Source organism: Muntiacus reevesi, chromosome 1, assembly GCF_963930625.1.
Source record: "Muntiacus reevesi chromosome 1, mMunRee1.1, whole genome shotgun sequence".
Lineage (NCBI taxonomy): Eukaryota > Metazoa > Chordata > Mammalia > Artiodactyla > Cervidae > Muntiacus > Muntiacus reevesi.
In genome coordinates this window covers 69,998,417-70,025,708 of record NC_089249.1, presented here as the reverse complement: position 1 = coordinate 70,025,708, position 27,292 = coordinate 69,998,417, and the positions used below count along the sequence as shown (strand labels likewise).

Below are 27,292 nucleotides of genomic sequence, written 5' to 3'. Positions count from 1 at the left end.
CAGAGGCCTGGACATCCAGAATTACAGCCACAAGTGACCATGGGTGTGGAGGTGGTAGTAAACTCATGCCTTTAGTTTTAATAAGTGGGGTGTTCCCTCTGAGACACTGGCTACGAGAAAAGCAGGCAGGGTTTTATTTTCCTAGGTTTCCAGTGGTGAGGTGCCTCAACAGGAAAAAAGAGCAACTTTAGTGTCAGGTAACCATGGGTGAGGGGTTTCCCAGGTGGCGCAGTAAAACAATCAGCCTGGTAATGCAGGAGACACGGGTTCGATCCCTAGGTGAGGAAGATCCTCTGCAGGAGGAAATGGCAACAGATTCCAGTGTTCTTGTCTGGGAAATTCCATGGACAGAGTAGCTTGACGGGCTACAGTTCACGGGGTCACAAAGAGTCCGAGGCGACTGAGCATGCAGGCACGCACAACATGTGTGAGACCAGTTTATGTAGTGCCTGGAACAGTGAGGACTCCACACTTCACCACCTCTCAACCTCCGCCGTCTCCTCCAAGCCTAATTCGATCCCGTCACCCCTAGGCCCTGCCCCCTCTAGGCCCGCCTCCTTCAGCTGGCAGGATTGGCTCTTCCCCTATTTCCGGCTTCTGGGACCTCCCTCCCCACCCCGCCCCAGGAGACGGCTTCCGGTGTCATGGCGGCTTGAGGTCCCGGCAGTCGGTGAGGCGGCTGCAGGCCCGTCCCTGCGGAGCCGCTGGTCCGGCGGGCGGGGATGTGACCGCAGTCCCTGCCGGCCTGCCCCGGGCGTCGAGTCAGCTCCGTGTCAGCCCCCTCAGTCCGCACCGATGGCGGGATCCGGCTGCGCGTGGGGCGCGGAGCCGCCGCGGTTTCTGGAAGCCTTCGGGCGGCTGTGGCAGGTACAGAGCCGCCTGGGTAGCGGCTCCTCGGCCTCGGTGTATCGGGTGCGTTGCTGCGGCACACCCGGCTCGCCCCCAGGAGCGCTGAAGCAGTTCCTACCGCCAGGAACCACCGGGGCTGCGGCCTCGGCCGCCGAGTATGGTTTCCGCAAAGAGAGGGCGGCGCTGGAGCAGTTGCAGGGGCACAGGAACATCGGTAATTGCCGCTGCCTCCCTTCTTGTCTTGCCCAGATCCCAGTTTTAGCGTGCTGTCTCTCTCAGCTGGCGTTCCGTCTTCCGTCTTTTAGGCTGGAGAAGTGGGTCCGGCCCTGTACTCATCACCGGGTACAAGGCCGTTTCCCATCCCCCTTTCACTCTGCAATACGGGAAAGATTGTCTGCTTTGCTCGTAGTAGATGCTTAGTAAATGCTGTTTTGCTTCAGTTCTCATTAGAGAATGTTGCACAGAGAATTATCTTCTCAAGTGAAAGGAGGTGTATCTTTAGTAGATTGTCATCTCTTGTACGGAAATTTTGAATCTTTGCACACCAGTGAAAAATGGGAAATATTTCTCGTACTTGTGACGTCAATACTAATAACTCGTATAGGTTGTTCTTGATACATATTTGGTATGGATTTGGGAGAAATGACTCCTAAATTTTACATAGGTGTTCGTATGGAAGTGTGAAAATTATACATGTGCACTTATACTTTTAGCCAGGTAAGACCATGTTTTATCATTCAGATATTTAGAATGTGAGATATATAATGATTACTGGTGATTGATCTGCGAAAACAGTTTTCTTTCTTCTTATACCAACAGAGAGCTTATAATTAGTTATGGCTTTGGCTAATAAATGTCTTCCTGGCAGACGTGATCCATATTTAATTTGAAGAGTGACCTCTTTAATACTACCATTTAAAGAAGAATTTCTTAATACTAATGTTGCTTTTTTTTTTTTCTTTTCCAAGGGTTGCTAAATGGTGTATATAACCTGGCTATTTAGGAGGGAATTTTTTTGGCCTAAGTACTTGATGAATCTCTACAAGATTGTTAAAACGTCATTGAATGTCTTAATCTCTCCTTTTAATACTTAGATTATAGAATGCTATTCCGGATCAGGAAAGGATCTTCAGTTTTGATTTTGCATGTTGTGACATTTACGTTAAGAGTACTTAGTATTTGGATTTTTCTTCTGATCAGTTTTGCTTGGCACCCTAAGTGCATATTCACCCATCCCTGAGTGCTTGGGAAACACAGTTTGAATTATTGTGTCATATTTAATATCTTTTAGTAGTAACCTGCTGCCGAAGGTCATCTCATCTTATTTTGTTAAGATAAAATAACCGAGTTGCCCAGAAATCTTACTCATGGGAAAAATAAATTACAGTGGCTTGCTCATTAAAGCTATCCTTATCTAGACTACCCCAGATTTTTATCTACGTTAATAGTCACTTATTCTGAGTCTGGTTTTTAAAGTGTTGTAATTAATCTCTTTTTCTAGTGACTTTGTATGGAGTCTTCACAATCCACTTCTCTCCAAACGTGCCGTCGCGCTGTCTGTTGCTTGAACTCCTGGATGTCAGTGTTTCGGAATTGCTTTTATATTCCACTCACCAGGGTTGCTCCATGTGGATGATACAGCATTGTGCCAGAGATGTTCTAGAGGCCCTTGCTTTTCTTCATCATGAGGGTTATGTCCATGCAGACCTCAAGCCGCGTAACATACTGTGGAGTGCCGAGAATGAATGTTTTAAACTCATTGACTTTGGACTTAGCTTCAAAGAAGGCAATCAGGTAAGACATACTTTCTCTCTCCAGCCCCTCAATGGTCTAAAACAAATATTTTGAAATAACAGAGGTGATTTAGTAGAGACTTAAGAGATATTTGGGGCTTCCCTGATGGCTCAGACGGTAGAACATCTGCCTGCAGTGCAGATGACCCAGGTTTGATTCCTGGGTCAGGAAGATCCCCTGGAGAAGGGAATGGCTTCCCACTTCAGCATTCTTGTCTGGAGAATGCCATGCACAGAGGAGGCTGGCAGGCTACAGTTCACGGGGTCTCAAAGAGGCGAGCACGACTGAGTGTCTAACACACGTTTGAGTCAGGTAGGAGAGAGCTAGTACAAGAGGGCTCTGAAATTATTAAAAGTACTTTACATAGAACACTTTATTTTTCTTTGAGCGTTTGATTAATTGTTGAATTACTGATGTTTTCAGTGATGGAAGAACTCATGTGACAGTTCTGGCAAATGGTCCATTCTCCATAGTTTATCTGCTCTTTGCAGAGTGTCCTTATTTCTCAGCAGTGCCTCACAGGCAAGAGAATATCTAAAGAAACGAGCAGTTGTATGGAAAATGTACAGCTTGCCTTCGAGAACTATCTAGTTAATGAACCAAAGAATTATGATCCCCAAGGACTAAAAATTCTGGCATTCAGTTTGACATTAGCTTATCACACATTCTGAGAGGTAAATACACTGTAGAGATGGATGGAAGGTGGGCAGTTTTTGATTGGTTATAATACTTACTCATTTTCTTTAGGATGTAAAGTATATTCAGACAGACGGGTATCGGGCTCCTGAAGCAGAACTGCAGAATTGCTTGGCCCAGGCTGGCCTGCAGAGTGATACAGAATGTACCTCAGCTGTTGATCTGTGGAGCCTAGGAATCATTTTACTGGAAATGTTCTCAGGAATGAAATTGAAACATACAGTCAGATCTCAGGAATGGAAGGTAAACTGAACCAGTGTTTCGCTTTCACGTCCTTAATCCCAGTGTAAGAGTACTCAATTTATAATGATTTTTGTTGAGGACTCTGATTGCTTTATCTCCTCTGTATTCCCCTTACTGTTACCTTTAATGCTACACCTCAGTCCCATAGCTACAGATGCGCTAGGGAGCATTGCATGCTCACTGTTTTTAGCTGAGGCCTGGCATGTTATAAGTGCTTAATAAAGTGTTTGAATGAATGCCTTTTCCTGAGGAAGCAAAAGTGGTTTGTTTAGTAAAGTAATTGTATTACATTCTAAAACATTACTAATACAGTAGTATTCTGTGAGGATTGTTGGTGTGGATTTTGGTTATTCTTTTATGCGTGAAAACCCAGAGGCACAAATATGTAAAACCACTAGCTCAAGGTCATACAACTGGATGTTCTGGACCAAATTCTGTCCCTAGTAGTCAGAAGTTCAGTGTTCTATCCGCAGGTCCACACTGCTACCTATTTGTGCTCTATTTGTGAACTATCCTGAGAAAGTGACTGCTGCTTATAACATTGTTTGATTGGGAACATGGGTTCTAAGTTCAGCTAACATAGGAATTTACTTTTTGCATATTTGTGAGTTAAGAATTAACTGCAGTATGTATTCAAACATATTGGGGCTTGAATGTTGTGATGGTATCAGTCCCTTTTAGGCTAGGTGTTTGAAAAGCAATATGGTGTTTAGGGATTACTGATTTTGATATGAAGCAAGTATTTTTTTGAGCATATAATACATAATGTGTGTGGCTGTTATACAGTTTTACTTTTCTTAAACCCCTAGTCATCTATATCTGGTGAAACAGTTCTTGGAAGGAATACTTTAATAGCCTAGTAGTTGTACCTTACTTTTGGCAAAAAAAAAAAAAAGTGCTGCCATGGGAGTAAAACCAGTATCACTCTTTGTCATTAGTACCTGCAAACAGTCCAGTGTACTTTGGGGGTACTTTCTCTAGTGCTTATACAGATAAACACATCAATTTCCTGCATTAGGTTTGACTAACTTTGAATTCTTCAGACTTTTTCGGCTTAGGACAGGGCCAGGTAGAATTAGATCACATTCAGTGATCTAGTTAATTATTAAATTAGGCATTTAATTTTTTTTCTTTTTTGGTGAAATTTAGAGGCTGATGTGTATTAAAGTAGTCCCCCTTATTTGCCCCTAGGTAAAAGTATCATTCTATATTTTATCACTTTCCTTGGAGGGACAGTTACCAAATATGAGCTTAGGCTCTGAAGTTAAATCTCTAGGGTTTATATCTTCCCTTCACCTCTAAGTTATTTATTTAGGTTTACTAAACTGTAGTTTACTTTCAGTAAAATGATGACAAGAGTGTTGAAATGATATCTAATTCTTAGCATAGTGTGTGACCTGTGCTAAGTATTGATATTTGGTGATGATGATAAATTGAGTATTTTTACTCATGTACACACTTCCATAGCACTCCTAGGGAAAATGTTTTGTTCCACAAGGATTTAAGGTATGAATAATGTGACAGATGCAATTTTTAAATTCTGCCCTGGTTTCTCCTTGATAGTTTATTTCCATCTGAAAACCAGTTGAGGTTTTCATCATGAGGACACTCTGGGTCACCTAGCACACATTTATTTTCTCAGTTTGCATTAAATTACATTTCTGCATGGTTGCCTTGGTATTTATTTCTTTATTCATTCACCTAGTAAATGTTCACACAGTGTTAGATACTGAGAATAGAGAAAAAATGTTCCTCGTCTCTAGAAGTTTTGTAATAATGTATGTAATCTCCTTCATTAAGATTATAAACTTTCAGAAGAGAGTGTTTTCTGTTGTATTTAACTTACCAAACTGTTAAGTGTTGTGTTCCTAGTACTCAACAAATAAGGACTGAATTGAATAACCAAAGAAGGACTTTTTTGTCTTTTTAGGCAAATAGTTCTGCTATTATTGATCACATATTTGCCAGTAAAGCAGTGGTGAATGCCGCAATTCCAGCCTATCACCTAAGAGACCTTATCAAAAGGTACATTACATGTACTTTAAACTTGCTTTTTTTCCTGAATGAATTTATATTATTTTCTGGTTTGCTTAATCATGTAGAGGTTTTGCTTCCTTAGAATTAAAAATCTTTAAATATTCTATACAGACTGGTTTCTAATAAGAAACAAAGTAGTCAAGTCATTTTAGTAAATTTATTTTCAAAAGAGTGTTCTTGGCAAGTACCAGGTATTAGGCTGTTACTTTGCGCTGTTCAGTGGAAGATGGGTGACGAGTCACTGTATGTTGGGCCTTCTGTGACTCTGGCAGTTCTGTAAATGATGGGGAATAGGTGTTTAAAGAGTCTTTACTAACTAAAGACCAAGTTTACTTTGGAATACCAAAATAATGTTTCATGTAAAGTAATTATATATTATACTTTAAATAATTATCATTGACAACTCTGGGGACAGATAGAGTGTTTTGCTTTCACCCACTTCCCTTAGTGTTAACATCTTAAAAATCTGAGTACAACTTAGTGTTAACATCTTAAAAATCTGAGTACAATGTCAAGACTAGGAAATTGTTAGAGTCCATGGAACTCAGATCTCATCAGTTTTACTTGTACATATTTGTGTGTGTGTGTGTTTTACAAATTACAGTAGTTTTAAGTAGCTGCTAGTAGCTGATTGATACTAGGTATTGGTTGTTGCATTTTACATTGAAAAGAGGCAGTGTAAAATTATATAATGAATTCTAGGATAGAAGTCAAATTATATAATGGATTCTAAGATAGACTCAGAAGTCCAAGTTCTAACATTGACTTTGTTATTTAGCTTGAGAGTTTTTTTGTTTTTAATGATAACTTTATTCTTTTTCTTTCTGCAACTAATACTAGATTTGGAAGCTATAAAAAACTGTGATGAGAAAAAAATTATAAGCTCATTTTCTAGTGTTAGCACTTTGCTGTATTTTCAGTATTTTCCTTCGTATTTTGTTGTGTATGCGTGCAAATTATTCAAACCTTTTTTCTTTAGAATAAAACATAAATACTGAAAAAAAATGCATAGCCTGGTGAATACTTAGGAATATTATTGTATCTACCATTTAGGTTGAGAAATAGAACATTACCAGCTACTCTAGAAGTCCTCAGTGTACTCCATCCCAATTGCAAGCCCCTTCTTCGTCCCTAAAAGAACCACTGCCCTGATTTCATTGTTATTACTTCCTTGTTTTTATTATAGTTCTGTTACCTAAGTATGCATCCCTAAACACTATAGTTTATTTGTTTGGATTTTCTTTTCTTTTTTTCTTTTTTCATTTATTTTTATTAGTTGGAGGCTAATTAACACTATAGTTTAATGTTGCTGTTCTATTAAGAATCCCTCTTAAGATTCATTTACTCTAAAAGGTCCCTTTCCATCTCCTACCCACCTTTTCCCTTGTTTATTTGTTGAACAACCTGGATTGCTGACTCAGTATAGTTATCCACAGTCTGAATTTTACAGATGGTGTTATTGTAGTATAGTTTAACATATTGCCCTATTTTCTGTAAATTGGTAGTTGTATATATGGTACTGTGTGTTTTTAGGTTAGCACATAATGTGGCTATCTCCATTTGATGTGTTAACAGCTATTAATACTCAATGCCCAGATTCGTTACTTTGTTAGGAGTTGTAGAACAGTGATGTTCTTAGTCTCCTTATTTAGTTAACTAAAGATGACTTAATTGGCTTGTTTTCATAATGAATTGATTCCATATCATCTTTCAGAGTGGATCATTTCCTTTTTGAAAGGTCAAAATGTCATTATTAACTAATGAATCTAAAGATATTTGGTGTATTTCAGTCTGTTCCAGTTCTTATACTAATTGAAGCTGAAATTATCTCATCTTTGATAAACTTGAGGCTCTGCAGGTTAGCTTTGGCATACCTTATTATCTTTAATAGCTTCATCACTATCTGGTATGATAAGATGTTTCCAGTTCAAAGTGTGCATTTCCTGCTCCAGACCTGGAAGTAGCCATTTCTCTAAGAAGCCTGGTTTCTTTTAGTAGCAGGTAGTGTTTTAAAACCACAGTCTGGGATGTGAGGCGATCTGGTTGTGACATCTGTCACCCCGTTCAGCTAAACTGGCTGACTGGGCAGCTGTCTCCTCCCTCCCTCCCAGCTCCATGTGCGGCCCTCCCGGAGCTGTGCGCTCAGGCGAAGGGGTTGACCATCCCTGATAGAGGATAACCGGTCTTTGGTCAAGGGTGTTCGAGTAGCTGTGCTCTTTGCTAGAGCCTCCAAGTAAAAGGCACTCAGTCATGTTCGACTCTTTGCGACCCCCATGGACTATATAGTCCATGGAATTCTCCAGGCCAGAATACTGGGTAGCCATTCCCTTCTCCAGGGAATCATCCCAACCCAGGGATCGAACTCAGGTCTCCTGCATTGCAGGTGGATTCTTTATAAGCTGAGCTACCAGGGAAGCCCAGACAAGCTCAGAACCACAGTCTGGGTATTAAGAGTACTCATTGCTATTGGGGTGATCATTGTTTCCAGGCCTGTTAAGTGGGTGGGGTTCATACTGATACTTCTGATTTAAATTCAGTACCACAGTGTTTTTACTTCTTCTGTTTTATGTCTCTTTTTCTTTTATGTCAAGAATTATGGTTCTTAAGGACAAAGAGAATGCCAGATTAGAATATTTCATTATTACTCATTCGCTTTATTCCACATTACACTAAAACAGTCTCAATAATAGTGCTATAGTAAGATTACTGAAAACAGTTGCTTTGGCATATGCTCTTCTATTCTCCCCTTTGAAAAATAGTTATAACCGTGTTGTCAGATTATATGGCTATTACATGCTATGCACTCTTATTTTTCAAACGCTCTCATTTAGTCTTAGTTCTGTGTGTAACTAGATATTTAATATTCATCACTGGTCCTTGTATTCTCATCATTTTAGTCTACTGAAGCTTGTTCTTTTGATCGTAGGATTAATATTCTCTGAGCTCTTGCTTATTAACAATAGTTAAACTGTGTTACTACACTTGAAAGTCTGTTTATCTGAGTATAAAAATCCTTGGCAGACATTTTTCTTGAGCATTTTAAACGTATTACAGTTGATCGTTGAACAGCATGGGTTTGAACTACATGAGTCCGTTAATAGACAGATTTTGTTACTACATGATGTGCAGTTGGTTGAATCCGTGGTGCAGAACTGTGGATACAGAGAAACTGGATATGGAGGGCCAGCTGTAAGTTAAATCGATTTTCAGCTGGGGAAAGGGTGTGCTCCTAACCTGAAGTTGTTCAGGGGTCAACTGTAGTCCATTTTCTTTTAGCAAACAGTGTTGCTGTTGAAAGCAGAGTGCCAGTGACACTTTGTTTTTAAGTAATTTGGTCTTTTGGTCTAAATGCCATGAGAATTTCATGTTTTTGTTAAATGTCTAGTGATTTTACCAGAATAATACATTTTGATTGCTCTGGGTCTGAATTCTCAGGAAATATGTAGTTTTAGATCTTTTTGTTTGTTGTATGAAAGTATTCTTAAGTTAGAGTTCTTAGTGTTTGTTCCATTACTTTGCTTTTTTTTCTTTGAAGCACTCCCATTCTATATGCATTATTAATAGATTTTCTCTGACTATTCAGTATTATGACTCTCTTGAATAGTTTTTTATTTATTCTTTCTTTTTGATTTAACAATTTTTTCTCCTTTCTGCCTTCTGTTTATCTTTAGGACATCATCTTTTGTTTTTATTCATCCTTATGTTACCTCTAGCTTAAGCTTAGTTTATGAAATGATTTTTTTCCTTTTATTCCTAATTCTTTCCTGAGTTTTGTTACCTGATTTTTGGTATTTTCTAATTTTGATTTATGTTACTCTTTAGTATCTTGTATGTTTGTAAAAAATACTCTGGGCTCATTTTCAGATGGTTGGTTACAGTGTTCTCTGTGTTGCGGTTATGTCTTTCTTGCATGCATTTGCTGTCTGAGGGCAGGTTGTTTTGCAGCCTTCTTTCCTCGTCTAGGAACTTTGCTGTAATACTTTGTGTGTGGCCCATTTTCATGTGAAATTCGTTTTCCTAAGCTTAGAGAGAGAGGTGTAGCTTTTCTAACTGCACACAGCTCCTCCTCCTCTTGTTTTGTGTGTGTGTCTTTTTTCCTTGAGATCCTGTGGGCTCTTCCCGTTCCCTGCTTTTTCCTGATGTCTTTGTCTCTTTCTCGCTCAGTTTTTATTTACCCCATCAGCGTGGGTTCTCTTCCCGAGATTTCTTTTCTCTGCGGGACTCTGCCCTAGAAGGCAGCTTCAGCTGATTGGTTTTGAGAGGTTCTAGCGTCTAGATTACTTCAGCCCCCTCAAATCTTACAGAGGGCCCCTTGCATTCATTTGGAATGTATAACCCCTTGATTAGTTTAAAGTGCTTTTCTCAAGTTGGTTTTTTTGTGCTTTCCAGTGAATACCTGTTTTGGGGGATTATTTTTTTTTCTGGGTCATCAGATTAACTGTTGTTTCTCTCTGCTTCCTTCTACATAGAAGCCCATCTGGTGCAAGTCTTATTGCTATTGATGGTTTGTCCCTAGCTACTTGGATTGTGTTGTCTAGTGAGGTTACTTACTTTTGTTAGCGATGTTGTCCATAAATTTTTTATTTTGCTATCAAGTTGCTTTATTATTAGGAGGCTTTAACGAGACAAAAGTCATCTCACCACTTTTTTTTTTTTAAATTCAGTTACCGTAAATCTGTGTCTAGCTTTTTTTCAGTTAGTGTTACAGGATGTGGATCATCTTCCCATGTTGTGTTTATTAATGAAAAACATTTTAAATTAAAATATAGTATTATGTCTTCAGTTCAGTTCAGTCGCTCAGTTGTGTCTGACTATTTGCAACCCCATGAACTGCAGTACGCCAGGCCTCCCTGTCCATCACCAACTCCCAGAGTTTACTCAAACTCATGTCTGTCGAGTTGGTGATGCCATCCAGCCATCTCATCCTCTGTCGTCCCCTTCTCCTCCTGCCTCCAATCCCTCCCAGCATCAGGGTCTTTTCCAGTGAGTCAACTCTTCGCATGAGGTGGCCAAAGTATCAGAGTTTCAGCTTCAACATCAGTCCTTCCAATGAACACCCAGGACTAATCTCCTTTAGGATGGACTGGTTGGATCTCCTTGCTGTCCAAGGGACTCTCAAGAGTCTTCTCCAACACCACAGTTCAAAAGCATCAGTTCTTCGGCATTCAGCATTCTTTATAGTCCAACTCTCACACCCTTACATGACCACTGGAAAAACCATAGCGTTGACTAGATGGACCTTTGTTGGCAAAGTAATGTCTCTGCTTTTTAATATGCTATCTAGGTTGGTCATAACTTTCCTTCCAAGGAGTAAGCATCTTTTAATTTCATGGCTGCAGTCACCATCTGCAGTGATTTTGGAGCCCTAAAAAATAAAGTCCGACACTGTTTCCATTATTTCCCCATCTATTTCCCATGAAGTGATGGAACCAGATGCCATGATCTTAGTTTCCTAAATGTTGAGCTTTAAGCCAACTTTTTCACTCTCCGTTTTCACTTTCATCAAGAGGCTTTTTAGTTCCTCTTCACTTTCTGCCATAAGGGTGGTGTCATCTGCATATCTGAGGTTATTGATATTTCTCCCGACAATCTTGATTTCAGCTTGTGCTTCTTCTAGCCCAGCGTTTCTCATGCTGTACTCTGCATATAAGTTAAATAAGCAGGGTGACAACATACAGCCTTGACGTACTCCTTTTCCTATTTGGAACCAGTTTTGTTCCATGTCCAGTTCTAACTATTGCTTCCTGACCTGCATACAGGTTTCTCCAGAGGCAGGTCAGGTGGTCTGGTATTCCCATCTCTTTCAGAATTTTCCACAGTTTATTGTGATCCACACAGTCAAAGGCTTTGGCATAGTCAGTAAAGCAGAAATAGATGTTTTTCTGGAACTCTCTTGCTTTTTCGATGATCCAGTGAATGTTGGCAATTTGATCTGTGGTTCTTCTGCCTTATGGCTTAGGTATATATAATAATTTATTGAACTGTTTACTCATGAATGGCATTTATATTTTTTGTAGTTGAATGATTCAGAAAGTCATGCTAATATAATTAATGTTGTGCTGAATATTTAGACGTTTTTATTTTCTTTTTTGGTTATATTGTCAAAAGATTTGATGTACAGATACCTATTTTTGTGTTTTAGCATGCTTCATGATGATCCAAGCAGAAGAATTCCTGCTGAAATGGCATTGTGCAGCCCATTCTTTAGCATTCCTTTTGGTAAGTTGTATACATCTTTATTTTTTCTTGGTTATTTTATAATCAAGTAAGATATCAACTAATTTATATTCTCAAACTCCTTTGCCTAATATTCATCAGTTTATTTGGAGGAGTTAGCATTTAACCGTGTTGTAATGAATTTAACAGCCCCTCATATTGAAGATTTGGTGATGCTTCCTACGCCAGTGCTAAGACTGCTGAATGTGCTGGACGATGATTATCTTGAGAATGAAGAAGAATATGAAGGTCAGTGCTTCCTAAATTTTATTTTAATGTGTCTTTCCTGTGTAGAATAGACAAACCATTTCATAGCTTTCTCATATTTTGCTAGTTTATATAGTGAGGATATTGAGCTGTATGATCTCTGAAGTATACTTACTTTTGATGCCTGCTGCAGATTTAATGTGTCCCCCCAGCATTTTCCTATGAGAAAGCTCTAAGCCCCAATGTTGGAGCTTTAGGAGGTAATAGGGTTAGATTAGGTCATGAAGCTGAGGCCCTTCTGATGGAACTAGTGGCCTTTAAAACAGAATAGACAGAGCAGTCTTTCTCTTTGTTCTCTTTCTCTGCCCATGTGAGTATACAGCAGGAAGGCAGCTGTCTACACCCAGGCATCAAATTTGTCTGCACCTTGATGTTTGAATTCCAGCCTTCAGAACTATGAGAAACAAGTGATTGTTGTTTAAGCCACTTAGTGTGTGGCATTTTGTTAGAGCAGTTCAGGCAGACTGGAACAATTCCTCAGATCCTTTCAACTCTTTTACATCTGATAAACCTTTACTAAATACATAAAGAAGATTATCTTTCCCAGCAACTTCTTTCTTTCTGTCTGTGCTATTCCTGCCCTATGCTTTCACTTCTGTTTAGCTCTTATTTATTTATTTTACTAGTTCATTCACTCACAACATATTTACTGAGTATGCACTTACCACCGTGGATTTATTTCCTGTCTTTAGTGTAATAGGGGAGACAGTTATATAAACAATTATAAGTATATAAACAATTAGTTATATAAATTTGAAGGTTACAATAAAGTACTGAGGCAGAGAGGAGGGCTATTTAACTCAGTCGGAGTGATGCATGAATGGGCATCTCTAGACATACAATATCTGAGTTCTGTTAGTAATTGAAGTTGCTTGACTAAAAGTTGAGGGGTTGAGCTAAAAGTAGCTCAGAGACACAGAAATGAGAGAAAGTGTGGCATATTCAGAGAACAGCAAATTGTTTGGGATGGCTGTATCTTAGGATATTGGGGAACAGTCAGTTAAAGCTAAAAAGATAGCCAGAATACAGGTATCTAGTAGACTTGTTTGATATGTTTAAGAATTTGGACTTTAATCTCAGATAGTAACACTGGAATATAAATTACACAAAAGAACTTTGTATCAGGGATAGAATAGTTCCTGGCTTCTGATAACCAATAAATATTTGTCCATTGTAAAATGCAATAAAGAGCCGTTAAAATTTAAACTAGGAGAGTGTTCTAGTCAAACTTGGGTTTAATAAGAACATTCTGGAAGCAGAGTGGTGAATGGACTAAAAAGCAGGACCAAACTTAAAAATATCAATTGTGCGCATGCTAAGTCGCTTCAGTCGTGTCTGACTCTTTGCAACTCTGTGGACTTCAGCCCTCCAGGCTCCTCTGTTCATGGGATTCTCCAGGCAGGAATACTGGAGTGGGTTGCCATTTCCTCTTCTAGGGGATCTTCCTGACCCAGGGATTGAACCCAGGTCTCCTAGGTCTTCTGTGTCTCCTGCATTGGCAGGTGCGTTCTTTACCACTTCCCCCACTTGGGAAGTCCAGAAATATCAGTTGCTTAGTGCTGAACATTTTCTTTGTGGAAAATTAAACCATTACTGATGGAGCTAATTTTACCACACTGTTTCTTGTAAGGGTAAATCATTTTATGTCCCTCAGCTTTATATAGTTACCTAACAAATGAAACAAACCTGATTTCTTTGAATCTGTGACAGTAGTAGGAATCTCCAATCTATACTTTTTAGGATGCCTTTTTATCTGGAAGGATAGTCTTACCCTCATCATTATTTTGGAATTCCCAGGTGGCTCAGTTGTGAAGAATCCGCCTGCAGTGCAGGAGTGAAGTGAACTGACTCTTGCGTGTCTGACTCTTTGCGACCCCATGGACTATACAATCCATGGAATTCTCCAGCTCAGAATACTGGAGTGGGTGAAGTGAAGTGAAGTCACTCAGTCGTGTCCGACTCTTTGTGACCCCATGGACTGTTCTACCAGGCTCCTCCATCCATGGGGTTTTCCAGGCAAGAATACTGGAGTGGGTAGCCTTTCTCTTCTCCAGGGGAATCTTCCCACCCCAGGGGTCAAACCCAGGTCTCCTGCATTGCAGGCAGATTCTTTACCAGCTGAGCCACAAGGGAAGCATGGGAACGGGATGCTGTGGCTGCATGGGCCAAGAAATGAACCTGGGCCTCCCTTGTGGCAGGCGAGAATTCTACCACTGAACCACCCATGCGCAATTCAGGAAATGTGGGTTCAGTTCCTACGCTGGGAAGATTCCCTGGAAAAGGAAATGGCAACCCACTCCAGTATTTTTGCCTGGGAAGTCCCATGGACAGAGGAGCCTGGCAGGCTGCAGTCCGTAGAGTTGCAAAAGAGTTGGATACCACTTAGCAGTTAAACAACAACAGCATTGTTTTAATTAGATCATTATTGTACAGTAGTTTTAAATAATCTCAACATCTATTTCAAATTATTAAGTCTTTTAAGTGTCTACCTACTGTATTTAATTCTGTCTCCTAATAATTTTGATTGCTATAAAATTCAAGCGTGGACTTTCTTGAGTAAACCTTAGGATAGAGTGTATCTGTTCTTTTCTGTGTATCTTGCTGTGTAACACCTTTTTTCCTACTTCTAAATACATTAAGCATTTAAATGCTTAAATGTTAATTTAAACATTTAAATATTTAAATGCTATTAAATCTTACTATTTAAGAGTCTTACATGAACTAAAGTGCAGCAGACTTTTTAGTACCATTAAATACCTTTGTTAGTTCTGATTAGCAAGGTCATCTTCAAATTACAGTAGTTTTAGGTAAGTTTGCCTTGCCGGAAATCATATATGTTAGGACAGCTGTCTTATAATCGTGATGGTAGTGGGGAAGAAGTTAGATTCAAACCTTCCAGTGAGACCAAAATAAATTGCAAATTTTGTATATGTTAGAGTATTAAAACAAGGAAGAAGGGAGAGGGTAAGGAGGAAAGGAAAAAGGGCAGGCAGACAGGAGAGGGTAAAGGAAAAAAAATAGGAGATTAAAAAATATATATATATTCCTGGAGTGGAGAAGGTGCAGTGTGCACTAGTGTGCCCAGAATTCAAAATTATAATTCAACAAATTTTACCTTGACGTAACCACCATAGACAAAATATTTACAGTTCTTACCACAGAAAGAACCCTTATAAAGCAAGCCAAGAGATAGTGGGTAAAGGACGCAAACAATTTATATGAAAGGATGTGCAACATATCTCACACACATTTCATTCTCATTTGTTGAAATATTAATACTATACTCTGATATCTTTGTCACTTGTCACATCGATAGTGAAGATATGGGTGAGGTATAGGAAAGCATATTCTCATATGTCACTGGAGAGAGTTTGAGTTGGTGAACCTATATGAAAAGCAAATTGGTAACTCTAGCAATTACAAGTTCATATTAATTTTCCCCTAGCAGTTCCATTTCCAGAAAGTTAATTTGTAAGTACACAAGTGAAATGAGATGTATATACAAGTTTATCTATTACAGTATTGTTTATAATGGCAAGCAATTTGGGAATAGTTTAATTATTCATCAGTAGGACACATTAGAGAATTTATCAGTCTTTTATAGAGTGAAATATTAAATCACCATAAAAATAAATGAGAAAATTTTGTGTAATGATATTGAAAGATCTAAAAATGTAGTTTTAGAAAAGAGTGGAACTTTTTATTTAAAGCATATATGATTATGTTTGCTTGTGTAAGCTTATAAAGTTTTTAGAAGGTTACAGAAGAAACTAATAATGCTTATTGTCTTCAGGGAGGGGAGCAGGATGACATTTTGGAAAGTTGCAAGAAGAGTTTTGTTTTGGATTTCAAATTATTTTACTGTATTAACCAAAACAGATTTAAAATATAAAAAGAAAATGATTAAATGCATTAAATTTATATTATTCTTAACTTAAGCATAATTTTAAAAGTTACAGAAAATGACTTCATTACCTAGATCTGGATTCTTGAATTCTTGAATTTAAAATCTGAAAATCATGAATGCTTGCAAATTATATCAACGTGATTACTGTTGTATTTATTAATAATCAGATGTTGTAGAAGATGTAAAAGAGGAATGTCAAAAATATGGACCAGTGGTATCTCTGCTTGTTCCAAAAGAAAATCCTGGCAGAGGACAAGTAAGTGAATATTTCCCATAATTTGAAAATGATTCAGTGGTTTTTAAAATCCTGTACAAAATGTTTTAATTTTATGGAAAGATACACACAAAATGTTGCTAGGAATTAAGAATTCGTATTATCACGGTTTCTACTTTTTTGTACTTCTTTCTTTTTCCAAAAGTTCTATAATATGCATGTACTTTTTATCAGTTAAAAATTTTTTTCTTAAGTGTTAATCTACTTTTAAGCCATTATACACAGCCAGCTGAATCATATGCTAATTTAGGTCAGGGTCAGCTACAGAAATATTTGGCCCAGTTTTTTCTAATTAAGTACAGTTGGAAAACCATTTAGGTTAGGTTCTGATTGTAATAGAATTATCAGTGATAATTTAAACAAGGAAAATGTACTGTACTGAGAATCCTGAAAGCTGAGTTCAAGTTTCAACTTGGCTTGTTTTGTGAGGAACCTTAGTTTTTTCATCTCTAGAATGTATAAGCTAAAAGTATGATCACAGTTTCTGAAGAAAACTCTGTGATCCTAAATTAAGTCTTTCTTGTATTGGTAGGTTTTGTTTTTTGTTTTTTTCCCAGAAAATAGAATATAGTTTTATTCTGTTTCTTAATCTTAACATCACTAACATTTGAGCTGGATAATTCTTTGTTTGGGGAGCTGTCATGTACATTATAGGATATGTAACATCATCCTTGGCCTCTGCTCACTGGATTGGTCTCTTTCTACCCTCCTCCTCAGTTGTGACACCAGGAATGTCTCCATAGACAGTGCCACATGTCCCCTGGTGAAATCACCTCTGGTTGTGGATTTTGTCTTTCATGGTTAAGCATTAGGAAAATTCTTGGCAACTGAAAAAAAGTGAAACAAATTTCACTCTCCTCTTAGTGAAAAGTTATTATTGCCAGTCTAGTAATAACAGCATTTACCTCGTTCAGTGTCGGGAGCATAGTAATAACTGCATCCTTGCTGTTTATTTATTCAACCATATTTTTTGAGCATAACAGGTGGGGTACAACTGTGAACGAAGCAGACAGAACAATGTATAGTGGTAAGTGCTGTGGAGGAAAAGAGATGGTAGAAGAGATATAGAGAGTGCTATGGAGGGGGGGAGTGCAGTTTTAAATAAGCAGGTGAGGAAGAACATAATGGATTACACTTGAGTCAAAATTTGAAGGAAGTAAGGAAGAGAATTCTAGCAAAGAGAACAGCAAATTTCAAGCCCCTGAGTATGCCTGGTAGGTTTGAGGAGGGTAGTGTGGCTATGCAAAGTGAGAAGAATGGAGAATAATGGGAGATTAGCTCAAGGAAGTATGGGAGTATAGGACAGATAAAGGAATGAGAAGGAAGGGTGTTGGAAGATTTTTGAATGAAGGATTAACATGATCTGACTGAATCTGAGTGGCAAGATAGAGAAACCGGAAAAGTCTTTTCAGGGGAGAAGTATCCATCTTTTAAGATGATAGGAGAAAAATAAGTATGACCAAAAAGAGTAACAGCAGCGTGGGTCAGCTGAAGTGTGCTGGGCCTGTGACTGAAGGTGGATGGAGCAAAACCATCCTCTGCTGTCCGTGCAGTTTTGGGCTTCCCTGGTGGCTCAGCTGCTAAAGAATCCGCCTGCAGTGCAGGAGACCTGGGTTCTGTCCCTCAGTTGGTAAGATCCCCTGGAGAAGGGAATGACTACCCACTCCAGTATTCTGGCCTGGAGGATTCACCCCTACACATTCCTTGGGGTTGCAAAGAGTCCAACATGGCTGAGCAACTTTCACTTTCATGAGCAAAAAGACATTGGGTTTATCAGTGCCGAAGAATTGATGCTTTTGAACTGTGGTGTTGGAGAAGACTCTTGAGGGTCCCTTGAACCTCAAGGAGATCCAACCAGTCAATCCTAAAGCAGATCAGTCCTGAGTATTCCTTGGAAGCACTGGTGCTGAAGGTGAAACTCCCAATATTTTTGGCCACTTGATGTGAAGAACTGACTCATTGGAAAGGACCCTGATGCTGGGAAAGATTGAAGGCAGGAGGAGAAGGGGATGACAGGGGATGAGATGGTTGGATGGCATCATTGACTTGATGGACATGAGTTTGAGTAAGCTCTGGGAGTTGGTGATGGACAGGGAAGCCTGGCATGCTGTAGTCCATGGGGTCACAGAGTTGGACACGACTGAGCAACTGAACTGAACTGACATGACTGAGCGAAAGAAATAAGTTTCTTTATCAACAAAAGAAATAAGCTTCTAAGTGGAAAGTGAATGCAACTTTTGACAAATTCTTAAAATCACAGATTTAACTTCTTTCAGTTATTGAAGATGTTGCCTATTTGGTAAAGTCAGCATGAATTTTTCAGTTCAAAATAACATGTTAATTTTTTAAGGAATATTCAAAAAATACTGGAATATAGATTATGGGATGCTTCTTACAATTATAAACAGTAGTCAAGATTAAAATGATAGAACTCTAATGTAATTTATTAAATAATAAGTTATAAAATGTGTTTCCTCTGTTTATTTTACAGTGATATAATGTGTAAAACTGTAGGTTATCCATGAAGCAAGAAGTAAGATAGGAAGCATTGTATTTCTTATATAAGTGCATGTCTACTCATTTATTGAACTTTGGTCAGTAGATTTTAGAGTAATTACTAATCAATTTAAAAAATCAAAAAACTTCATATTCTCATTGGACATCATTTAATCTTCCTTTTATATTTAATGAAAAAGTATTTATTGCTAGAAACTACAGCTAAACACATTGGTTTTGGGAAGAAAAAGAGATATAAAATATCAACTATATCTAAGATGAGTAAAATGGGCATTAATTTTTAGCATTGGATGGTCTCAAACTTTTAAGAGTAGTGCATAGCTTAAAATGTCATAGAATGGAAGATGCAGAATCAGTTCTACATGTCCATTTTACAATATTAATGAATTCAGAACATGCCATCACAGGCCAAAATATCCTAGGTCTAATTGTCACAGTTTATCCTTAACAGAAATATTTGCATGACCAATGCAGGCAGAGTCCATTAGAAAAAGAAAAAGTATTGGATTTGAAGTTGTTTCTTTTTTTGTCCTGGAAGTTTTTATGCCCTTTGGAAATACTTTGATTTTTCAGCTAGGAAAAGGGTTCCTAAGAGAGAGGAAGTAAAAAGGGATAACCTGCCTGAACTTATAGGTAGATCCACTTTTAGGAAAAGGTACAAATGACAGTTAAGAATCTGGAGATTGATGTCTGTCTACCCTCGCATCCACCTTGAAAGTCTCTTGAGTGTCCTAGAGTGCTGGCACCTCGGTGTGAAGAATATTGATCGAACAAAGGGGGCATCCGACTGAGGTGGGAGAGGCAGTTCTTTCCCTGGTTCACACACTTGCACAGTAACTGAGGATCAGTCAGTTCACTCGCTTGTAACTTTTGCTTTAGATTGTCATAATAAATTAGACTAATAATTTAAGCTATTTCATCTACCTAGGAAAGGAAATTACCTAGTTTTAAATTTCTTCCTTACTATAGTTATGGCTTCTACAAATCTTTGAGGCACTGTTGAAATGTCGTTGTTCTCTGGGCTGTTCGACCCTGTCTTCAGCAAGTGTTTAGCACTGTTCCACATACTTTTATGAACTTGGCAAAAGTATGTATGTTTTGCTGGAACTTTTTTCAGAATTGAACTGAGTTCTAAGTATTCTAAACTTTGCTGGTCCGTGGACCAGCAGCATTAGCATCTCCTGAAATCTGGTTTAGAAATGAAGAGACTCAGGCCCCACCTTATACCGAAGCAAAATCTGCGTTGTAACAAGGTCACTAAGTGATATACACACACGTGCACACACGCGCGCGCACACACACATGTGCAAAGTTGGAGAAGCACTGTTCTGAAACAGTTTTGATGAAAATGAAGTTACTTTGTTTTCTCTGTTCTCTTACAGGTCTTTGTTGAGTATGCCAATGCTGGTGATTCCAAAGCTGCTCAGAAATTACTGACTGGAAGGATGTTTGATGGAAAGTTTGTTGTGGCTACATTTTACCCACTGAGTGCCTACAAGAGGGGATATCTGTATCAAACTTTGCTTTAATCAGTAACCTGAGGACTGTTTCCTGTTTCTCCTCTTCCATTTCCTGGGTTATTCTACATCTGAATGCAGGAGTACCCCCCTTATCATTTTAAGGGAATACTTTGTATATTTATTCAATCCTACTAATGTGCAGCCATCGCTCAAGCAGTGACTGCATTGCAGACGTTTGGCGCTGAGTAGGCCAAGACCTCTTAGCCATACACCGAGGGGTTTTAGAGCATCCATGGGGCGTCTTTTTTTGTGCAGTAGGGCAAGTGCTGCTCTTCACTATGTAACCTAAAAAGATACTGACTATTTCATGTGATCATGAAGCAGGGACGAATGTTCTCCTGTCATAGAAATATTAACAAGTTTGTTAGCATTGGTGACATCACTTGCAGGTTATTCCTTTATGTTGTCAGATGGCTCTTCCTTATTGATATCCGTAGTCGGCACTGGATGCTGTCAGTAACTTTAAGTAATTGTCAAGCAGCAGTTCCCTACTGTGTTCTTAACACTGAGTTATGATTTTTTTTAAAGGAGTACTGTAGTACTGAATATTCCTTTAAAGAAACTGCGGTGAGCCTATCTCTATATATTTTTTTTTAATTAAGCCTTTTAAGATAGAAAGCTGATGCTTGATCTTGCACAATTTTTATGTCTAGTATGTATGCTTGAGTGAGTGTGCAGGTATGAAAGGTTAGAGAATATTTGAGTAGCATTCTTTATAGTGTGAATCTTGTGGGTTAATACAGTCTATGCCCATCTCTTCCCTACCTGTTTAATGTCTATAAGATTTAGGATACAGGTTTTTTGGGAGTTGGTGTGTCTGAAAGAATGAAATGAGAAAATAGTCCATTCCTGAGAGGCCCAGAACACACAAGTCTAGACTGGATTACATTGAAACTCTCTTAAAGTGAGAAAACTTGTAAGAGTTTTGGTACACATAGATTGCCCCATCTTTCAGGGTCTGCTTTAGACCCTGCATTAGCTCATCTGTTTTATACTGACTCTTCTAGGATCATTATAAGATTTCTCATGATTGAGTTCTGCCTACTATGATGGAAAATTTATGTTGGTTAAAAAGAAAGAATTAATTGTTGAGTGAAAGGAAAAGAAAATAGGTGAAGGGTGCATAATCAAGGATTCTTTATTTCTTCCTTTTTCTCTCATCTCCCTCCCACACCTTCTTTTCCTCTTCCCCCATTCTTTACCTCTATCCTAAGCTGAAGAGAAGTTAGAAGAAAGCATCCTAGTTGGTCAGGTGGTCTGACTTTTGACTTCAAGGAAGTTAAGAAAGGTGTAGCTATAATAAGGTGGAAGTAGAAAGAAAGAAAAACTCATGAAGAATTCTTAAAAAGATTCATAGCAATCTAACGTGACCCCAAATAGAGGCTACTAGTATTCCTAAGTTCATGGGTATAGATTGATTACGTGGTTTTAGGAATGATAATCAATGGATTCCTCTCACGTTACAGTAGATTGTCTTCAGAGGTTTAAATCTTAGGAAATCTTTATAAAGCACTGATGATACAAAAAAAGTTATATACAGGTTATGAGTTTCTGTTTTCTTAACTAAAGGAAAAATTTATTTATTTATTTATTTTCCTAAGGAAAACACTTTTATATCATTCCCTGCTGGAAGGCTCCTCATAGAGTTTTTCCCTGTGGGTGCCATGCAGGTTATTGAGAGCCCAATTAAGAATTTATGTCTTAGAGGATGAATTATTTTACCCTGTTCACACAGTTACTATTTGATATTTTAGTTAATCATAGTTACCTAATTCTTCAAAACTCTCTTTAATATTTATTATGAAGCCAAATTTGGTATAAGGAGGATAAATAATGAATTGCCAAAAGACCTTGTGGCCTGGTGCCCAAGGGAAATTTGTATAAGTAACTTCTAATATGTGCCCTTAGAAGGAAGAGCCGTTCTTTTTCATTTTGGCCCTTTCAGAGGTTTATTAGCTGGTTTGGTTTCAGGTAAAAATTCAAGAGAGTATTGTGGAGACCTAAGCTTTCCTAAAACATAAATATTTGTATGGGTAGCAGCTTCTATGGTGATTAAAAACACCAGGTCCTTTCATACATACTGATGAACACAGTGCAAATGAGTTCTTTTTAAGGGCAAGTATTTTAGGTTAGCACATATACCTTTCTCATTTCCCTTCCCCACCACCACCAAAAAGAAAAGTCCTTACAAGTAAACTGCAGGTGGGCTTCTAAGCATAATGCTGCAGTGTGCTGCTAACATCTTCATGCTGAATTTCACAGCATTCTTTGATCGTCTTATTGTTGATGGGTATACATCATGAGTATATGTAGTGTTTAACACTGTAGAATTTTATTACAGCAGATGCTAACTAGATTTTAAGTGTGCTGAGGGAATAACTGATGAGCCTAAGTAATCATGCATTGAATTAAATGTTTTATATTTAAGCCACAAAATTGAAAAAAGATGCCTCCTTTGATTTAAATTGTTATTTTATAGCTCTTAGTCCATTACTACCAAAGATGACATTTGCAGATTTTTCTCCCTCTTCTAATATTATGAGAAGTTTAATCTTGTTAACTTTTTTAAACCTGAACCAAATATTAAAAGATGCAGTTTTCATCATCCTTTAGGATGAAATATATACACAGAGATTTTGATTCCTTGAAGTTTTAAAAACAAATTTTCTTTTGGAGAGGTAGGGTAAACATACGAAGGTTCATGTTCACGTAACCCCTACCAGTTTGGGAAAATTTTATCTCAGGTAATTTTTCTTTCCCTGAATTAATATCTGTGCTTCCTTCCCTCTTGCCTTCAAGTTTCTTCCTTATTGTCCCATGATGTTGTCCTGGTACATTTTTGTCCCAGAAAAGGCATGTAAATTGATTATTCTGTAGGAAGTCTTTGGTTCTTTGGAAACATATTTGGAGGAGGTGGCTAGTTGGCCACTTTCAAAACTTTAATGCTGTATTTAGAGAAGAATAAATGGGGTTGGATGCCTCAGTAAAAGATAGCACTAGCTAAAAAAAACTATTTGCTGCATTTTAAAGGCATAATAACAAAATGAGCCTCTTGCAATAAGAGATTGATTGCATTTATTATTACTGGATGTCTTCCCTGTCTTGTGGCCATCAGTATAGCACATCTTTAGAAAAAAAATTCTCTGCTATGCCTTGGGCCACTACTATGGCTGCTTTTAGAACAAAACCACAAATACAATTTTTCTCATCCTTCTCCCTGTTTTCATTGAGACAGGTATTGCCTTCTTTTCAAAGGTACTCTGGCTGCTAAATAAAAGAGTACTGAGCTATGTTAAATTAGCCTTTAAAAAAAAAATCTGAATTATTATTTAACTTCTCTTCTAGAATCATGTTACTTGTACTTATATTTTAACCTTTGAGCAATTTTATTATAAGGGATGCTTCCAGAAAGAGTGCTGCCATGTAAAGGAAGTTGAAGAGAAACTATGGGCATAACATTTGTTTCTGTCTTAGTACACTGGGCTTTCACCCTGGTAAGGGAATCAGTTACCTTTCTGGAGTAAATTATAGTCACAGTTACAGTACTCAGATGCTGTTTTAGGACTCATTTGAGTTATTTCTCAGATGCAGGTAACTGACATTTTGGCATCATTTTCTTAGGCTTTTGTCCTAACCTTATAAAATTAGGCCTAGCTTACATAATTTCTGCTACTAGTTATACTTGGCAGTGTGACATTTTATTTTTTATAATTTAATGAAAATCAGCACCATAGTAACTGATGGTAATTATACTGACATAGTTACTGGGTGAGGCGGTGGGGGAGACACTCAGTAACCACGTGTTTTACCTGGACTTTCATGCGAGGGTACGTGCCAGGTGGCTTTAATCAGATTAGGGTGCAGATGGAAGTGCATCATGACTTTTAGTCTGGTGGATGTGTAGACAGTCAAAGATTTAAGCAAGTGCCTTGTGTTTCCTGGAAAATACTAAACTCATTTGGGTGAAACCTTCCCAGATGATAGTAGTTACTGCTCCTTTCCCTTCCCCTGGAATAACTTCTGGTTTGAGTCATGTAGTATAAAACTCCCAAGATTTCTTTGGTTTGTCTTTTTTTTTTTTTGGTATGTGTGAAACTGTTCATATTTGTTTTTTTTTTTCCCTAGTATTACATATAATGGAAAGCCAGAGTCGTCTAGCAGAATCTAATTCTTCCTTGGATGTAGTTCCGTTTTTAATATTATGTTCCTTCTTCAAATCTTACTACTCTAGCTCTCTGATAAAATTTGTTTCTTGTTAATTGTGGTCACAATACAGACCAAACTTTGGTCACAGCTCAAAAGAATTTCCATTTCTTAAGGTGCTCAGTAAATCACCTTTACTTTTGAGATGTTAGCCTTTTCAGGTTAGTATCACTTCCTAGCTTTCTCAGTGAATAAAAGAATGTTGAATCTCTGTGAAATGGAATTCATCTGAGCCTCTTGTTGTATATTTGGGTAAGTTACATTTTCTTAGTGTTAGAGGAGTATGATTGTTTTTGTTTTTGAAGTACCCCAAATGTTAGAGAGTTTGTTCTGTTTTAGGTTAGCGTATTCTCTGACACCACAGGATATATCATGTTTGTTATCCAGTGTTTTTCACTGCTTTTTAAATTCACACAGTGATTGACCAGTAGATTTACACAGTGATTGACAAGTACTTGTGGACATTTAAGAAGTAAATAGTTTTAACTGCTGCAATTCTGGACTTTTATAGGAGAAATGGGCTGTAAAAGAAATACCTGTAAACCAGAGAGCGTTTAGGAAATTGTCTATGGGTGGTCATGAAGGTGATCTTCAGAATATGAGATACACAGTTTACATAACCTTTGTTCTCCTGATGTGAAGTTTGTATTCTTTTTCCTACAACTCAGCACTTTTGTTGTCTGTTACACTATTTAGAAGGATTAATGTTTTATTTGCTTTATTTGTGCTTTTCAGAGAGTTGTCATAATCATGGCAGTTACATTTGTGGCACTATCAATGCCAAAATTCATGGGAAATTTATCAAATGATTGCAAGCTATTTCCCATTAAATAGAGTAACTGTCACAGTATCCTAGAGGAAACTGAGGGCTTTTTTGAACGTCATGTATGTTTTATGATTAGCTTTGTGGTCAGAGAGAACAGAGCATTCTGTCTTGTTTTGCCTTATGTGACCATTGATCCATGTGACTGTTGATCCTTGTTGTGAAGTAAAAGAGCTTATTTTGTTATACTACTTTGTATAACGAAAATAAGTCACATTCTGAAGAAAAAACCCCAAACTGGAATTGTCAAAATTTTTATTCCTATTTGCAAAACTCTTAGGTAATAACATCAGAGCTATTTCTTATCATAAACTCTTGATTGTCAGCAAGAGAATTGCATGTAGTCGGTTCTGTCCCAGCTGGAATTCCCTTCCCTTTCTAAACTCTCCTTAATAGTATTCATGATGTCAGGATAGTAAGTGTGTAAAAGAAAATGTAGTGAGGTGTTCTGTATCACGCATCCAAAATCATGCATTTATGGACTCAAAATCTTTTCACTTATTTGAATTATCTATAGCTATATTATTTTATTAGCATGGGTTGTCAGAAATCTACCAGATTTAAGAGTAAAGAAGAGAAAAGTAATATAAACAAAGAGATGAGGGGAAGAAAACGGCTTCCTTTTTCAGGTATTATTAATTGTTTATATAGTTTATGACCTAAAAATGATATTTATTTTTAAAAATCCAAGTTTGGTACCTGTGATGTAGAAACATTGCCTTTTCTATACATTCCTCATCATTGTTTCCCTGGAAAATTATTTTAAGAGTGTATGAGACCAGATTAAATATCCATATTCAGTTTGGTCAAATTTTTAAAAATAAATATTTAAATGAGACTCTATCTTTTGTGTATTTGGCATACATCAACACTTACGCAAATCAAGGGTCAGAAAGAAACGGGATTCGCCATCTCTGTGTTTGCCTTTGCACATTGGGTGTGGTGGGTGGCGTAGTATGCACCAGCTGCAGTGTGGTAGCATCTTTTGAAAGTAAGTAGTGTTAAGTACAGTAAAGAAAAGGTTAAGATGCATCTCTGTGGAATATTTACTTTGCAGAGTGTAAAGCTGTCATGTCTCTTTCCAGCAGAATTTAACTCCTTCATTCTTTTTTTTTTTTTTTTGAAAAAAAAATCATAAATAATTTAACATTCCTTTATATCCTCCTAACAGTGTCAAATCTGGGATAGAACAGATTTTTTCCCCCCAAAGGACTCCATCTTTGTTCTTTTGTTCACTCTTTGAAATCCAGTTATGATCAACAGATTTTGATAGTTTATGGCTTCCTGTATCGGCACTGGAGTGGTTGATTGTGAATATTAAAACCTACTACTGTTTTCCCTCAATAACATGTAATAGCTGTGTTTTTGCTTAGAAGGTATGGTTAGAAAAATGTGAATGATCACTTAAACCAAAGCCAGTTACAAGGAGTATTCTCTCCTGTTGGTTTACCTTCACCTCAGAACTACAAGAATATTACAGTGCACAATAGCTGTCTATAATATTTGTGCCCGTTGTTTCAGGAGTTTATTGGTCTTGGCATTTCTTGGCACAGTGGCTCTCTGTTCTTGGTGATGTCTGATTTTTTTGTGATTTTTTTTTTTTTAAATAACTGAGTAGGACTATAAATGTAGATGTGTATCAGTACCAAGAAATTCTTTTCTCAAATCTCTGTATTTCTGATTTCTATTCAAGTCTTTTAAACATGTTTTTTCTTGCTGAGTAGCAAAGAACTTTTATTTTCCACTTTCCTATATGCTAAAAATGTATGGACACAGCATTTCAATTAACTGAATTGCATATAGTTTTTTTGCTGAAAACTCTATCTGTAAACACAATTGCCTTGTTCAGTTTTGTTGTAAACTGACTTACCATAAGATGCACTGTTGATATGCTTTTTGATGTGTGTTTGTTTGATAAGGGTGATAAAATAAAGCTTAAAAACAAA

The 27,292-nt window shown here is 37.7% G+C and overlaps 1 protein-coding gene across 1 annotated transcript; it reads left to right on the top strand.

Moving 5' to 3' along the window:
- Positions 1-649: 649 nt before the first annotated feature.
- Positions 650-27,292, top strand: UHMK1 (U2AF homology motif kinase 1). The gene is made up of 8 exons (XM_065946626.1): positions 650-1,063; positions 2,351-2,643; positions 3,391-3,582; positions 5,513-5,607; positions 11,762-11,838; positions 11,986-12,084; positions 16,177-16,265; positions 20,183-27,292. Exons 1-8 carry the CDS (start codon positions 796-798, stop codon positions 20,327-20,329), a joined length of 1,260 nt encoding a protein of 419 aa, XP_065802698.1. The 5' UTR covers positions 650-795; the 3' UTR covers positions 20,330-27,292.

What these genes read in the sequence shown, in the direction of transcription:
- UHMK1 (XM_065946626.1), top strand. Translation starts at nt 796, where the DNA reads ATGGCGGGATCCGGCTGCGCGTGGGGCGCGGAGCCGCCGCGGTTTCTG. An exon ending in GCTTCAAAGAAGGCAATCAG is followed by an intron (nt 2,644 to 3,390) that starts GTAAGACATACT and finishes CATTTTCTTTAG; the next exon opens with GATGTAAAGTATATTCAGAC. An exon ending in ATTCTTTAGCATTCCTTTTG is followed by an intron (nt 11,839 to 11,985) that starts GTAAGTTGTATA and finishes TGAATTTAACAG; the next exon opens with CCCCTCATATTGAAGATTTG.